Here is a 17,228-nt window from a genome sequence, read left to right as displayed (position 1 = left end):
ATAACGTGTTCCTTCCACGCGCTTGGACAGGTCAACTGTCTGTTTGATGAGAAGTATAGAAGGACTGTAAGGTTTCATTAAAAAAAATCCTAAAAATGTGACTGCATGTATGTAGGGGCAGAAGAAGAATTTTCACAAAACTGCAATTTTCATTGGCTCACAAACCTTCATTTTTAAACTTAAATACAAACGCACAATATGTTCATAAATATTCGTTTGTGTGTAGAAAGTTCCCTGCAATTTGATAAAAAATCCCGGGAGTAGATCGATTTGAACAGTTTTTCATATAATTCAAAATGGTGGGAATAAATAAAGTTTGCAGACACTCAGAAGGATAATAATATATGTATGTATCTCCAGGGCTGTTCATCTCCCATTGTAGTAAAGTTTGCAGACACTCAGAAGGATAATAATATATGTATGTATCTCCAGGGCTGTTCGTCTCCCATTGTAGTAAAGTTTGCAGACACTCAGAAGGATAAGGAACAGAAGAGGATGGCTCAGCAGCTGCAGCAGCAGATGCAGCAGCTCAATGCTGCCTCCATGTGGGGAAACCTGGCAGGACTCAACAGCCTGGGACCTCAGTACCTGGCAGTGAGTAAAGACATGCACACACACACTGTAGTCATAGTCTTTGGAATTAAATTCCATTTAGTTTTAGTTATATTTTAGTCATCTGAAATGTTTTAGTTTGAGTCTAGTTGACCAAATATAAGATTTTAGTCGACTAAATCTACAGTTGATTTATAACATCATCTATCTTCTTGTGTGTGTGGTTTGTGTGTTCATCATCATTCACTTCACTTTGTTCCTCTCTTTACCACTTTCATCCTGGGTGTTGTTTCATTATAGTCAAAAACGTCAAGTACTGCGTTACTTAAATGCATAATATATTGAAGGAAAAAAAAGTTTTACAAAAGGCTTTTTGATTGGGCTGTACTGCCACCCTAACCACAGTAACTACATTTTAGGGCATGGATAGTAACGTGTGTGTGTGTGTGTGTGTGTGTGTGTGTGTGTGTGTGTGTGTGTGTGTGTGTGTGTGTGTGTGTGTGTGTGTGTGTGTGTGTGTGTGTGTGTGTGTGTGTGTGTGTGTGTGTGTGTGTGTGTGTGTGTGTGTGTGTGTGTGTGTGTAGCTTTATTTACAGTTGCTACAGCAGTCTGCAAACCAGGGCAACGCCCTGAACAACCTGCACCCTATGTCAGGTAGGAACACACACACATACACACAATGCTCTGACCTGCAACCTATGTCAGATAAGGAGACACACACAGGAACCTATGTCAGATACGGAGACACAAATGTGTGGGAACCTTGACACACTGTGTGTGTGTGTGTGTGCTTGCAGGTCTGAGTGCCATGCAGAACTTGGCAGCGTTGGCGGCAGCAGCCACACAGACGTCCTCTGGCTCCAACGCCATGACCACCTCCAGCAGCCCGCTCAGCGTGCTCACCAGCTCAGGTATGCGCGCACAGACACGAATGAGAACTGTACGCTTTGTTTAGACCGATGTAACAGCATTCGTGGCGTGAGCCAACATGAGTCACAACGTCACCCGTTTTACCATGTCCTCGTAGTGAATGTTTACACAGAGACGTGAGACGGAGCATTTTCAAATATATCCACTGTGGAAGGAAGGGCTTTCAACCTTGTTGTGTGTGTGATATTGTTTAGGCTACTTAACATTAACAATAATAGTTAATAGGGCTATTATATCACACACACACACACACACGACGGACGTGCACACGACCGACAGAGCGTTTGGGGAAAAAGACACGAAAAAACAACCGGTTTTTATTGTTTAGTTCTTTGTCTAGATCTATATCTGCTAATTTATAAACCGTGTGTGTGTTTAGTCCACAGTCAGCGACGGCATTCGGTGGTCAGTCCATGCTTAGCTCCGGTGAGAACCGGGGGGGGGGTGACTGTAGGGCACTTCTCCCCAGCTACTGTGCCATTCCACTGGGAACGCAACCAGTTTTCACCGCTTCGACAACTTGTTGATCATATAAACTTTTATTTATTTCCATAAGTATGCTATGTTCTTGCCAAATCATTCATATTACATATACAGCCCTTATTTAAAAAGTAAATAATTTAATTCGATCTCGGTGCGGTCAGCTTCGGTCGGAGGTTTTCTGCTCTTGTCAAATGAGCTAAACTCCGCCTCCTCAAACCACGCTGTGCTCTGATTGGCTAGAAGCAGCTTCTAGAAGCTTGAAGCCAGAACCCAGCTTTTAAAAGCTGCGTCAAAGTTAAGTTTTCAGGAGAAAAAAGCAACAAACAAAAAAAAAGCTATTCATTCCAAGCTTCAAAATGAAAACGCTGGTATGCATAGAGATTACATGGGAGCACGAAGCGGCTTCTAGCTTCCTTGGTGTGAACGTGGCATTACTCCTCAGTGTCTCGGTGTCTTCCAGGTCCAACAGTAACTCCAGTGTCCATGTTTTCCAGGTTCCTCTCCTCCAGCAGTAACTCCTCAGTGTCTCTGTGTCTTCCAGATCCAGCAGTAACTCCAGTGTCTCCCGTGTTTTCCAGGTTCCTCTCCATCGTCCAGCAGTAACTCCAGCAGCATGAACCCCATGGCCTCTCTGGGAGCCTTGCAATCCCTGGCAGCTGGAGCAGGAGCTGGACTCAGCATGAGTTCACTGGCTGGTAAATTATACAACGTATTGTTTTATTAAGTAATACATCCTATTGTTAGAGTGGGATTAGTAACACGTTCGGATGATGACACTGCAAAATGTTTTGTCGCACTGGTATGCAAAGGGTTCTGGGAAATTGAGGCCCAATGCATTCCAATGGCGGCGGTGGCGCTCAGTGGGTGCGTTTCTCCTCCGCTCTGTTGTGGTTGATCGCCACTTTGGATTGTTGTTCAACACTACGACAGGATCACACCATTTTAAAGCGGATTTTCATTAAAAGGAACAATGACGTCGGCGCGTTGGTTCTTCAAAGGTTAGTGAAATCTAGGCAGTCAACGGGGCATTGCGATGAATTAATTCCGCAGTCAACAACACGTCATTAACACTGATCTAGTCCCCTCCCGCCAGGCATGGCAGTGCTGAACGGGTAGTGGAGGGCTCTCCAACGGGTCATTAACACTGATCTTGTCTCCTCCATCCAGGCATGGCAGCGCTGAACGGGGGCCTGGGTAGTGGAGGGCTCTCCAACGGGTCATTAACACTGATCTTGTCTCCTCCCTCCAGGCATGGCAGCGCTGAACGGGGGCCTGGGTAGTGGAGGGCTCTCCAACGGGTCATTAACACTGATCTTGTCTCCTCCCTCCAGGCATGGCAGCGCTGAACGGGGGCCTGGGTAGTGGAGGGCTCTCCAACGGGTCATTAACACTGATCTTGTCTCCTCCATCCAGGCATGGCAGCGCTGAACGGGGGCCTGGGTAGTGGAGGGCTCTCCAACGGGTCATTAACACTGATCTTGTCTCCTCCCTCCAGGCATGGCAGCACTGAACGGGGGCCTGGGTAGTGGAGGGCTCTCCAACGGGTCGGGTAGCACCATGGAGGCTCTCAGCCAGGCGTACTCTGGCATCCAGCAGTATGCTGCAGCCGCCCTGCCCTCCCTCTACAACCAGAGTCTGCTGTCCCAGCAGAACGTCTCCGCTGCAGGCAGCCAGAAGGAAGGTAGGTGGCTTGAATTAATTTAACCCTAACCTCATGAAGCCTTGTATCCGTGGAGATGTTTTTTGTTTTTGAGCCAATAATGTGATGACCGGCAGAAAGATGCTAATACTGAGTCAGATGACCCAGTCATTAGATTATTGGCTCAGCCAGCTCAGTAAATGTGATTGTTTTGGGGGTCACCCCCTGAAAATAATAATAATAATAAAACTTTATTTGTATAGCACCTTTCATGACATGAAATGCAGCTCAAAGTGCTTTACAGAGCAATGGAGAAAAAAAAGAAAAGCAAGGCATAAACATTAAAAAAACAAGAGCAGTAATGCAATACAGTGAGGACATGAATAACAAAAAAAATGAAAGATCAATTAAAAGCAAGAGTGTAGAAGTGGGTCTTGAGCTGCGCTTTAAAAATAGAAAAGTAGGGGATTAGGTGAAGTGTGTGTGTCTATTTGTTCACAAGGTTTGTTCTTCTCCTCACTTTAATGTTTGTCTGTATTTTTTACTAATGACTTTTTAGTTTTGACTTGAAATAAGTAATTTGATTAGTTCCTTTACCTGAGAACATTTAGCTTATAAGGAAATGTTTATACACAAATAAAAGTAAGTACACAGACACACAGAAAGCGGACTAATCGGTTGCATACTACAAGGTAAAATAAGAGTTTTTGTATGGGTCGGAAGTAATGTAGTCTACATAATATATACCTGAAAGGTAAAATAAGGGACCAACCTTAAAAATATTAAAAGGCAGAGATCTCCGTCCATGGCAGTCAATGTGTTAAGTTGTTAACATAATTTAAAAGGTAAAATATGGGCTTCTGTATGGGTCGGATGAAATGTAGTCTATAGATCGTTGTTGTTATTGTTGTGTTGTTATTATTGTTGTTGTTGTTATTGTTGTCACCTTCTGCTAAGGATTTTGTCTTGTTTTAATCTGCTGCCACAGCCAGAGACAGTAGCCGCAGCGCCGGTAAGAGCCCCGCCCACACCACACCCCATCACCCCCTCCCCTCCCCCCATATATTCTACCATGCTCTGTTTGTTTTTCCACTCACACCTTAAAACAAGTAGAAGTCTATACACTTTAAAACAAGCAGAAGTCTATACACTTTAAAACAAGCAGAAGTCTTTACACTTTAAAACAAGCAGAAGTCTATACACTTTAAAACAAGCAGAAGTCTATACACTTTAAAACAAGCAGAATTCTATACACTTTAAAACAAGGAGAAGTCTATACACTTTAAAACAAGCAGAAGTCTATACACTTTCAAACAAGCAAGAAGTCCATACCAGACCTTTAAAACAAGCAGAAGTCCATACCAGAAGGCTTGTTCTCGTCTGTCTCTCATGTTTCTGTTTGTTTCCGTTTGTCTGCCAGACGTCTGATGTCAATGTTTTGTTTGTTTTTGAGCCTTTTAGCTTTATTGTCATTAAGAACCAATGTCTTGCCATGGGGTCTATTTATCAGAATTTCCCCTGTCGTCCAGTTTCCCCAGCAGCCCTCATAGCATAGAGCGGAGCTCATAAGCATATCACTTTTACGCTATTGGTTGCGGTCAAAAGTTATTTATTTTCCCCCCCATGAATGTGTTATTAGATGTCATTACGCACACATCCAGGTTTTGGTTGTGCCACACGAGCAACCAGAGTCTAGTAAATCATGTTTTGGGGTGAGTATTCGGCACAACTGCCAATCAAAGTGACTACTGGCCAATCACAGCACGTCTGCTAGGGGAAAAACTCATAACAGCATAATATTTGTTTACCATCTGTTGAACAAAGGAACATACAATGCCTTTAATGTTTTAATAGGTAGACATGCATGTAGAGTTTCAACTATGAATCATTTTATTTGTGATTATTCTATTGGTTGTTTCCATTTTTTTTTAAGAATCAAAGAATCAATGTGAAAAACACTTTAAATGATCAACTGAATCAATTAGTGTGATTTACATATTATAGAGGTTATTCACACTAATTGATTCAGTTGATCGGAACGGTATCACACAAAAATGATCAAAATCACAGACTTACAAGCGCACAATACATCACATCATCGTGATTTTGTAGATTTTAGTTTTTTAGTTATCTTCATATAATTGGTCCTCACCAATGCTCATTATATTATATCTTATCTTCATATAATTGGAAATACCTGCAGTTACTATTAGCCTGGATTCCCCATTCATGATGTCACTGGTAAACTGTGTTTCTGAACGGTCCACAGCCCACTAATGAGACACAGAGTGAGTAGACAGAAATGGTGTCATCTTATAATGAGCATTAGTGAGAACCAATTATATGAAGATAAAGTTGAACATGGCTGAATGGTCTAAATTGACCATTTTATATATAAATAATGATTTATTTATATTATAAGGGATTAAGTTTACTAACTTTAGGTTGTAGTGTAGTGGGTCAACAGTCCTAACTAGTTGTTTCTCATAGTGTAGTGGGTCAACAGTCCTAACTAGTTGTTTCTCATGGTGTAGTGGGTCAACAGTCCTAACTAGTTGTTTCTCATGGTGTAGTGGGTCAACAGTCCTAACTAGTTGTTTCTCATGGTGTAGTGGGTCAACAGTCCTAACTAGTTGTTTCTCATGGTGTAGTGGGTCAACAGTCCTAACTAGTTGTTTCTCATGGTGTAGTGGGTCAACAGTCCTAACTAGTTGTTTCTCATGGTGTAGTGGGTCAACAGTCCTAACTAGTTGTTTCTCATGGTGTAGTGGGTCAACAGTCCTAACTTCAGGTGTTTCTCATGTAGGTCCGGAGGGCGCCAACCTCTTCATCTACCACCTCCCCCAGGAGTTTGGAGACCAGGACCTGCTGCAGATGTTCATGCCGTTTGGGAACGTCATCTCTGCCAAAGTCTTCATCGACAAGCAGACCAACCTCAGCAAATGTTTCGGTATGTTCCTCCATTGGCTTCTCGGGCTTGTTTTCATTTCAACATGATGCCAGCATTGTTAGTCACTTGCATGTGTTCTTCCAATGTCCATCACGTTCCACAACGCTCTCTCCATGTCACCGTGTCACTGTGCTTGGAGGTAAATTATATCCACGTCCAATCCAATCCACTTTTTAATCCAAGCACATTTTACAACTCAGAGTTTACAAAGTGCTGTACAGAAGAATACAAATAAATACACTATAGCTAAACACAGAGAACAACAGCAAACACACAGAAAATACAAAACGGATATACAAAACAAGGACCATGGAAGAATGCCTCCTCCTCCATCAAAGAACAGATTACAATTTACAATTTACAATTTAGGCATTTAGCAGACGCTCTTAATCCAGAGCGACTTACATTAGGCAAGAACAAAAGTATGGGAATACATCACATATATAAAATGCATTTATCAAGAAACATGCGTAAGCTAAGAACGTAACTAGAACATATCTATATAATGACACTATACCTATTAAATATACATATATACTATACTATGCTATACATATGTACTATGATGTGCTATGACTACATACAATGCAATTATTGTGCTGTCTACATGACATGCTATAAGTCTGTTTCAAATGCTATCTAAGTCTAAAAAGTGCTATCTAAGGGGGTAGGATAAGTGCTATGGGCCATGATGGAGTCTGAAAAGGTGGGTCTTCAGACTACGGCGGAAGATTGGGAGTGATGCTGCAGTTCTGATTGCAACGGGGAGTGCATTCCACAGTTTTGGGGCCAGAAGGGAGAAGAGTTTGGGACGTGTGGAGCGTTGTCCCGGCGTTTTTAGTGAGGGTACTTCCAGCTTTCCTGCGTTGGCTGATCTGAGTGCGCGGGAGGGTTTGTAGGGTTCAATCATGCTTGCAAGATATGGGGGAGCCATACCTTTGGTTGCTTTGAATGCCAGCATCAGAGTTTTGTAGAGATTAATTCGTCCAAACTCCAAAGCAAACTTTTTTGTTTCACTAGTGTGCAGTAAAGATGTTTGTCTGACTATTTTAAGTCTACTTTTGTGTTTGTGTGTCTAAAACTCTCATACACTATTGAAGATAGTGTATGAGATACATAGAACAGCTATGCAGCTGTTCTATGTGCATGCCGCGATGCGTGCGCGTGACGTTTCGTGGTACTGGGGGGGAAAAAAAACACTACACCACTTCCTGGCCCTCACTTTGAGAAGGTCCAGTCGTATCTAAGATATGTATATCAGTAGTTACAGTACATCATTACTTTGAGGGGTTTTTTTTAAGTGAAAGGTTTATGCCGCACCTGGACATGCAGTTCAGTACTTCTCCCTTTGACTGTGTGTGTGTGTGTGTGTGTGTGTGTGTGTGTGTGTGTGCGTGTGCGTGTGTGTGCGCGCGCGTGTGTCTGTCTCTCTCTCTGTCTAGGCTTCGTCAGCTATGACAACCCCGTGTCGTCCCAGGCTGCCATTCAGTCCATGAACGGATTCCAGATCGGCATGAAGAGACTCAAGGTTCAGCTCAAACGATCCAAGAATGACAGCAAGCCTTACTGAGAGAGAGACTGCTGAGGGTGAGTTCTGCTGCTGTATGAGAAGATTCAAGACCACCCTCACCTCCCCCCAAAACACCACACCCACCTTCTCCGGAGGGTTGGGATCCATTTGGTTCCATTTTGTTACACTCTCAGAGTTACAGATCTGTAAGGGTCCATTTGGTTCCATTTGTACACTCAGTTACAGACCTGTAAAGGTCCATTTGGTTCCATTTGTTACACTCTCAGAGTTACAGACCTGTAAGGGTCCATTTAGGAACCCCCTCAAGTAAGCCCGAGGGTCCCTGGACCTCACTTTGTATGATTGCATTTGTAACTATCAAAAACATATAATGAAGGCCAAAATGATATTGATTTCTTTAAATATAAGAATGGTTAAAGGGAATTGTTAAGGAACCGGAATGGTTAAAATTCTAAAGGATCCCAACTCTACCCGCCCCAAAAGATACTCCTGGTGAAATATTACTCCACTACAATACTGAAATATATAACGTTTTCGAGAGTACAAAGTGCATTCTGTTTTTAATATTGATGCATTGCTGTATTGAAATCCCTCTCCCCCCCAGAAAAGCTAAGATTTTCCAGCTATTTTCAAAACATATCAATTATAGAGTGAAAATAGCAAAAGTACAATATTTGTCAGAAATGTAGTGGAGTGATTGAGTCATGAGTATCAAGCAGTAACCCAAAGTACACCATACTACTAAAACAGTACTCCACTTCCTGTCCATCACTGTGGCTCCGCCTCCTCACCACTCTGTGCGTTTCAGGGGGAGGTTCTTCTCTGCCGGGGGAGGGGGCGTGGCTCCACTCCAACCCAGCCAATCCAATCGCTCTCCTCCGTTTTGTAAAACACGCTACTCGGCAGCAAAAAGAGACACAAACATTTATGTTGAGTCACCGTTTCACACACTGGATGCTATTAATATTATTATTATCCTTATTATTATTATCGTTCTGTTGTGGCAATTATTTTGTTTTGTTTTGTTTTTGATTCTTTTTTTTTTACTTGAGATGAATAATGGTAATGTTTTATTTAAGTTGAGATGTCATCAGTTTGCTGTGTTCTATATATCTATATCTATATATAAATATATCTTTTAGTTATGATGTGTTGCACATTATACAGCCATTTGCCAAAATACACCTTCTGCTTTAAACTGTGCTCCAAGCCCCACCCCTGCATTGTTAAGACCCTTAACGAGGTTGTTAGCAGCCTTTAACGAGCCCTTAACAAGATGGATGGACTGACCACAAAACACAAGAAAATGACAAAACAAGCTCCTTTTTGCTTGTTTTTTCTTTCTCAAGGGAATTATTATTATTATTGTTGTTGTTATTATTATTAACTGCATTTACAAGAGGAAGATGTAGGCTATAAGTGGACTAGTTGGGAAATATATAATCCCCCCCCAAAAAAATCCCCGGCAACCAAAAATTGCATGCATCAACTATAGTTTAGAAAGGAAGGAAGATGTTCCGATGTCCGATAGTGGCAGAGTATCTCTCCAAAAGTGTGAGCTTCAGTTCCTGAGGGATCCTCACGGCTCTCTACCATATTGCAGAATTTCGTGAAAAACGAAAGAACTGCCAAAACTGCTAAAATGGCGGAATTGTCACGATAACAAAATTGAGGGATCTACACACTTTGGGCTTGACCCATAATACGGGCTTTACCCCTAATAATGATAATATAAATAAATGAATGAATGCAGAGATATTGTGAAGCCATGGCAAAGAAAAGGAAGCAAAACGAGCTTGTTCCACTGGAGCGCTATTGTTGTTGTTGTGAGTAGAGAGTTTACATCTGAATTATACTTCCTTAAACAAAACGGGAAAGCAATTTTTGTCATTTTAGATTTTTGCATTGGCTATTCAGAAATAGGAGATATACAAGCTCACAGTGCATCATTTCATGCCACGCTGCGAGCTTGTACATCTGCTATTTTTGAACATTTTAGAAAAATCTTAAAAGTGAAACTACTGATTTAGAAGGCATTTGTAGAATCAGCCTCAGCTCTACCTCTTAATGGGTAAAGGAGCCTGACCAATAAAACGATATGACAATCATGTCTGAGAATGTCTCGCATCAAACTATTATTCTGGTGAGAATGATATATATATACAAGCTCAAACGCGTGGCATTGTGAGCTTGTATATCTGCTGTTTGCAGTGTGCGGCGACACATGGCTCGCAAGGAAGTATAACGCAGTCTTTAGTAAAAAACAACAACACTAACACACTTGACTACACACACTGTATGTGTAACACACACTACACACACTGTATGTACTGCTGGTGAAAGTGTTATGGAATTAGATCTCATGTTATTGGATTGTTATTGCTTAGTTCTTTTTGTTTTGTTTTTGTTTGTACTGATGATGTGTTGATGTGTAATTGAATCCAGGTGTTTTGTAATGTCATCATTACGCCTCAGTGATGGCCCAGCTGGGCAGGGTGACGCCCGGCCGCAGGCAGGGAGGTATATCGGACGTATATCGCTATCGTTACGGATTCACCCGTATATCGCTATCGTTACGGATTCACCCGTATATCGCTATCGTTACGGATTCACCCGTATATCGCTATCGTTACGGATTCACCTGTATATCGGTATCATTACGGATTCACCTGTATATCGCTATCGTTACGGATTCACCCGTATATCGCTATCGTTACGGATTCACCCGTATATCGCTATCGTTACGGATTCACCCGTATATCGGTATCGTTACGGATTCACCTGTATATCGCTATCGTTACGGATTCACCCGTATATGAGTTATTCTACCGAATTGGTTCAAATTGAGTTGGAAATTGTGTGAAATTTGTATGCTATTTTGGAAAAACTTTTACCATATTCATGTTGCACCAGATCTAAGGGACACATATTTAGTACAGTAAATTATCATATTGTATTTTAATAATTTGACCCTACCGAAATATAGACTTTTACCTTCGAATAAAGATACTTATTTTAATCTATTTTCTTTTTTCAATTTCCCCCTGTACATACCATTTTAAAAAATGTGGTTCCACAATTAAATACATTTAAATTGATATTTTAACTTTTTTTATGTTGAATTATTGAGAGTAATCCAAATCTAACCTGTATATCGTATTAACGGATTCACCCATATATCGGCCATAGATCTGCATCATTACAGATGCACCTGTATATCGTATTGGACCATGTTCACCTCGTTGACTGTGATCTGTTGGTTTATCTGCAGAGCTGTAGATTCATAACACACTCTGCACAATACGGGAATGAATAACAATGAAAACAAAATGAACGAGAATTGGCCAAATTATTAAGTCATTTTAAATATTGGTCTGTGTCCGTCTAGAATTTCCATATGGGTGCATTCTTAGGCGAGGTCCCTCCCAGCTGGTCCATGAGAGGGCGCTGTGGTACCTTTCTGTTTAAGTATCATTTATCATTGGAGAAGAAGTTAAAGTTTGTTAACTGACTCCAAACATTGAACAGGATTCAATCGGCTTTAATTTAGGATGTTATTTTGTTTTTTTTGTTTTTTATTTTTTCAGAAACGTCATCAAAATGTATTTTTTCTTTCCTTTTCTTATTTCTTTTTTAATACTAATCAAAAGAAATGTCAAAAGAGTTGCAGGAGACAATTGTCCAGATGATGTATATTACAAAACTATTATTATTATTATGCATTTTCTATTTTTATAGAGGTTTTCTACTTCTCCTGTTTGTCGACAGGAAACTATTTATTGCCTAAATTATTTCTCTGAATTGTTTAAGAAAAGAAAAAGTTACTGACGAATCTTCAACAGTATTTTGTAGAACCTAATGTGAGACTCTTGACAGTTGAGTTCAGTTCTTTTTATTTTTATTTATTTTTTAGGGTGGGGAGTCTTGGCATGTATCGTGACATTAGCCCCTCTCCTCCCTTCATTGTTTCCATGGGAACAATGCGTAGGACCCACCAGTGCTGCTAAACACTTTTCTGTGTGTTTGTTTGGAGAATTTCCACAAATTGCTAAAAGTGGACAAAACATGGAGGAAAGGAGTCTATATTTAAATTAACTCATTGTGTGCCTATTACCCCCCCAAATGTATGGATAAATAAATGTATGGATAGATTGTCAGGAAACATAAAACACCAAGCCAGGGTATAAGGTCCAACGCTAGGAACTAGACGGAGGACCTCCTCTAGGTCAATGCAGAACCCCCTCCAGATGGACTGAAGCATCTTTGTGTCATGATGTAAATATTACTACTGCCAATCAGCAGAGGTCTTAACCGCCCTGAGTTGTTATAATGTGCCAAAGATAACTTGCTGATCTACAAGCTCACACGAGTGTGTGCTTGTACATCCGTTATGTTCGGCACCCGATGCCTTTGTACGAGGGTCGTGTAGCAACACCCACACATAATGTAAACATACTGGCTCACATGTTCGACCAAGGAGAGGACAGTGCTAGCCAATGAAACCGATGGGGGTGTGGTTTGCAAAATGTTTTGGTGCAAATCAAAAGGAATCACAACATTGTACCGCTGGTAAAACGGAGGCTTCAGTGTTAAAGGTTTACTAAGTAATATACAGACATCTGTGTGTGAAATATAACGTGTCCTTTTGTTCCTGCTCCTGGTTGTGGAGTCTTAGTAGCACGTTGAAAACACTCTCTCTTTTGTGTTGCACACAGCGCCCCCTCAAGGACATAGCATTCGCCTACAGCATGCTAGCTGCATTATATTATAGCACAAGACTACTGTGTGATGTGCGTTTTGTTTTGTTGCTTTATTTATTTATTCATTTATTTATTTATTCATTTATCTATTTATTTATTTATTTATTTATTTTAAAAAAACTACAAAAAAGCACAAAATGAAAACCCAAAGAGTTCTGTCAATTGAGATTGTCACTCTGCTGTCAATCATAGCTCAATTTAAACCATGTTACTATGACAGTGTTGAAGACACGCCCCCTCTGTGACTGTCCACAATAAACCGAAAGATTTGTATCTGTCGGACAGAAATGTGAACCTCAAATGTGTTATTTTCCTCGACTAAAACTTTTATATTCGGCAACTACCTTTTTCACTGACAAAAACTACATCAAAACGAAGCTATGATGACTAAAAGACTAATTATTGTGTCAATTTTGTCACCAAATACGAACTAGACTAAAATGTTAGGGAGGGACTAGTGGAGAAGTCGAAGTCATTTTATTCTTGGTTGCACACAGGTGTTGCACTCTGAAAATAGCAGACTTATAAAACTAAAACTATTCAGATGACTAAATTACATTTTATTCAAAAGACAATGACTAAACTATATCAAATTTTGCTGTCAAAATAAACTGCATTATTTGGACAGAAATGTATAGTTCAACCGAACTTGGCAAAGCTTATCGTAGATGACTATTTAATCTCTTTACCGACGTTAATACTATCTAAATATCCAACTATCTTGTGTTTTGACGTTGTTGAGTGTTTGATGAATAGCTACGACCATGTACCATTACTGCAGACCAGCTCAGACCAGCCCAGTTCAACTAAACTCAGACCAGCCCAGTTCAACTAAACTCAGACCAGCCCAGTTCAACTAAACTCAGACCAGCCCAGTTCAACTAAACTCAGACCAGCCCAGTTCAACTAAATTCTTACACATAAAAAGGACTTTGTAATCACATCATGTCTCCTTTTGGACCGACTGGCTGGGTGTTTGTTTTTGTCCTAGTTACTCATTATTATCAGAGAGTCACGGTACTTTTAGGATGCTGAGGTGGTGTGCTGTTTTCAGTGTGTTCTTCACATGTTTAATGTTGTCCTATGCTGTGTTTTCACATGTTGTGTGTTTTTTCACGTGTGTTTTCACTGTTGCTCATCTCCTAACCTCACCATAACCGCAAGCACGGGAGCAGACGCTAGTCCGACATGCGGATGAATGTCGGACTAATGCCCTGTCTGAAAAGTGTCCACCTCCCTAACTCCTTACCCCCCATGTCACCTCAGTTCACTGGTAGCATGACGCTTGTGCTCCTACCGCCCCCCCTCTGATTTACGTGCGTGTGCGTGCGTGCGTGCGTGTGTGTGTGTGTATACAATTTTGACAGCTGACACAACCCCGCCCCAACACACACACAGGTCATCACTCATTGGACTTTCTCTTCTCTGCCCCCCTCCCTCCCTCCCTCCTTTATGTCGTTTTGTTGTTGCTGTTTGTATGTTTGTTTGTTTGTTTGTTGCGTTTTTTAACTTTAGGTTTTTTGTCTCCGTTTGTGTTTCTGTTTGTTTTTGTTTTTGTTTGTTTTTTCCTCTAGATCTCTCCTCCTCCTCCTCCTGCCCTCCTATTGGTTTGTGTCCATCGTTGGCTCCTCCTCTCCTGCCCTCCTATTGGTTTGTGTCCATGGTTAGCTCCTCCTCCTCTAGCATGTTGATGTTGGCGTCCGTCCGTCCATCGTCCTCCATCGTCTCCGTCAGTTCCTTCTCTGTCTCCTCCTCTACGCTGCTGCTGCTTCTCTGGCGCCCCCTAGTGGAGCCCCCAGTGTCACAACAACCCCCTCTCTGTTGGTTTGTGTCTGTTGTTTTTCTTTTTTTTTTCTTGTGTTTGTGTTTGTTTACCCATTAAGTCCTCTTGTTGTGCTGCCAACGTTTAAAGGGGGGAGGGAGGGGAGGGGGGCGCTAGAGAGACTGCCAAACAAAAATGTATTAAAATTACATTAGTATTGTTACGAGCAAATAAATATAAAAAACGAGCGAAGAGAATCTATTTTTCTAGAACTTGCCGACATAACCACTAGATTTTACTAAAATCTCTTTATTTACATTTTGTTTTATTTTTATCTTTCAACCTCGAACAACGTTGTCATCTTTATTTCTTTCATTTTTAACAAGCAGTCGTCCCAGCGCCCCGCCCCAATATACTCTTGTTTTTTTGGTTTGTTGTGGGTTTGTTTCTGCAGCCAATCAGATTCTAGACTACTTTTGTGTGTGAGTGCAGTTGTACCCCCCTCCCCCGTCTCTCTTTCTTGTAAATTATTTAAAAATATATATATATAAAAAAAAGTGTTCCTTTTATGATGATTAGGTTGGATGTGAGAGGACTTTGTAACTTCATTTAGCATGAGTAAAACACACCTGTAGGACTTTCTATTTGAGTGAGATTATTAAGAAGAAAACTGACACTTGAATCACCCTTTTTTATGAGTCTTTTCAGAGTGGGCGTGGCCACCACACTGGGGGTGTGGTCACCACAGGCACATGCATGTCATCATCAGTAAACGGATGGCGTCATTGATCACAATCGGTCTTGGATTGAACCAATCACACAACACAAGGGGCAGAGTTTATCTTTACCTCTTTTTTGTCACAGTGTAATTATATTGTTTAGTGCGCACGTTTCCTTCATATCTGCACTGAAATTCACAGCGACGTGTGACGAGAGTTCATTTGTTTATAGAATTGGAAATAAGAGGATAAAATCGGTGCCAAATATTTATGCACTTTCTTTTTCCCCTTAAACACAACTCCCTTGCGCGCGCGTACGTGCGTGTGTTCGTTCTGGTTTGGGAGCCCTTCATAGGGACTTAGAGGTGAGGTTATTCGGTGTTTCTTTTGCATTATCCAACCTAGTGTTTTATGTTTGGTAAAGCTAGTTTTACACAACGTTATACACATTTAAATGAGTCACTTTGATGCGGGGTGTGTGTGTGTGTGTGTGTGTGTGTGTGTGTGTGTGTGTGTGTGTGTGTGTGTGTGTGACCCTCTGTACCTTTGTCTTACCACAAATAGTGAATATAGCAGATATTTAAGCTCACAAAGTGCCACTTTGTGAGCTGAAAGATATGCTACATTTTCTCTTTTTCAGAAAACAAATGGCATTTGAATTATTTTGTGGTTAGTTGGTATGTATAAGTTAGTCGACTAAAAAGTTCCATCACTTAAAGGACTAGTTTGTAACTTTGCCCTACATTTACGTAGAAGAACAATGAATACTTTTACGCTACTGTAGTGTGTTTCTATAGGTAAACAACACCACACTTGTGTGTTTCTATCGGTAAACAACACCACCACCACAATGTAAACAGGGCAATGGGCATACTGCCTTTAAAAAAACACATGGTTACAATATCACACACGTTACCAAACTCGGCACCAGACACGGAAGTGTCTGATTAAAAAATGACAATCCATATCGTTCTCAGCAACAACAAACTACAGATCCCATTCTAATAAATTGAAGAATTAAAAAACTAGGAATAAATGTAAGTAAATAATCATGTTGTGTAATAAATAGGTAACACCCCCCGTCCCCCCATTCTAGTATTTCTGCTGCTAATCTAGAGAGCATCCTGTGAGATATTAATTTGTCTTTAATTTGGTACAAAGTTGGGTGATCAACTTGGACTCTGTTTAGATTGTGTACAGATTTTCTTTTTTTCTACTAGAACAAATAATGTTGAGGTTTGAAGACATATTTACACAAAGACCAAACTCCCCGTCGTCAACACGGATAATGTGTACTACATGTTACAACATGTCACGTACAACTCTTCTTTTTTAAATGACATTTCTGTGAAGTCGCCTTTTTTGCTGCATTAAGTTAAATGCATTTTTTGTTTGTTTCTTTTTTTGCTCTTGTTTTCGTTTTACATTAATTGTTGTGGTTTTGATGTGAGGCGTAGACATTTATTTAGATGGCCAAAATAATGTTTTTTTTTTTTTTGGTTGGTAGATATTCTGTCTTGAATGTTTGAGCTTTTTTGTTTTTAAGGCTTTCATTCTCTGCTGTCTCCAGTAGGGGGAGCTGTAGAGGCCCTGGAAGCAGTTGGTTTGTTTGTGTGTTTGATTGGTTGGTTTGTTTTATGTACAAATAAAATAAAATGGTTGAGAAGATTCACATTAAATGTCTGTTTTTGACGTCTTAATTTTCATAGTACACACACTTGTGATAAAAGCATATGATATCACAAAAAGTGTGTGTGTGGGGGGGGGATAGAGTTTTCAAATTGATTCAATTTCAAACTGGTTTCTACAAATTCAATCGCAATTAAATCGCAATTGCAATTTGAATCGTGATGCAAACAGCAGAGGGCGTGTAAAAAGAGAACATCACCCCATTCGAATGCT

General features: G+C 40.6%; 1 protein-coding gene across 7 annotated transcripts in view; it reads left to right on the top strand.

Annotated features, from left to right (window-relative positions):
- The window catches only part of celf1 (cugbp, Elav-like family member 1), a 32,878-nt gene extending 15,880 nt beyond the window's left edge, over positions 1-16,998 (top strand). For 5 of the 7 annotated variants that reach the window (XM_079497981.1, XM_079497979.1, XM_079497975.1 and 2 more), the window contains 9 exons: positions 433-594; positions 1,137-1,206; positions 1,350-1,463; positions 2,544-2,660; positions 3,461-3,646; positions 4,593-4,616; positions 6,411-6,554; positions 7,997-8,141; positions 14,420-16,998. In XM_079497981.1, the coding sequence (XP_079354107.1) occupies positions 433-594; positions 1,137-1,206; positions 1,350-1,463; positions 2,544-2,660; positions 3,461-3,646; positions 4,593-4,616; positions 6,411-6,554; positions 7,997-8,124 (945 nt within the window). In that variant the 3' untranslated portion in view covers positions 8,125-8,141; positions 14,420-16,998. Of the gene's footprint in view, positions 1-432; positions 595-1,136; positions 1,207-1,349; positions 1,464-2,543; positions 2,661-3,460; positions 3,647-4,592; positions 4,617-6,410; positions 6,555-7,996; positions 8,142-8,893; positions 10,707-14,419 lie in introns of those variants that run through there. The other 2 variants (XM_079497976.1, XM_079497978.1) reach the window with 2 other exon arrangements.
- Positions 16,999-17,228: the final 230 nt, after the last annotated feature.

This window comes from Electrona antarctica (genome assembly GCF_951216825.1).
Source record: "Electrona antarctica genome assembly, chromosome: 3".
NCBI classification, from domain to species: domain Eukaryota; kingdom Metazoa; phylum Chordata; class Actinopteri; order Myctophiformes; family Myctophidae; genus Electrona; species Electrona antarctica.
The sequence above is the reverse complement of the archived record's forward strand: the minus strand, read 5'-3'. Positions and strand labels throughout refer to the sequence as shown.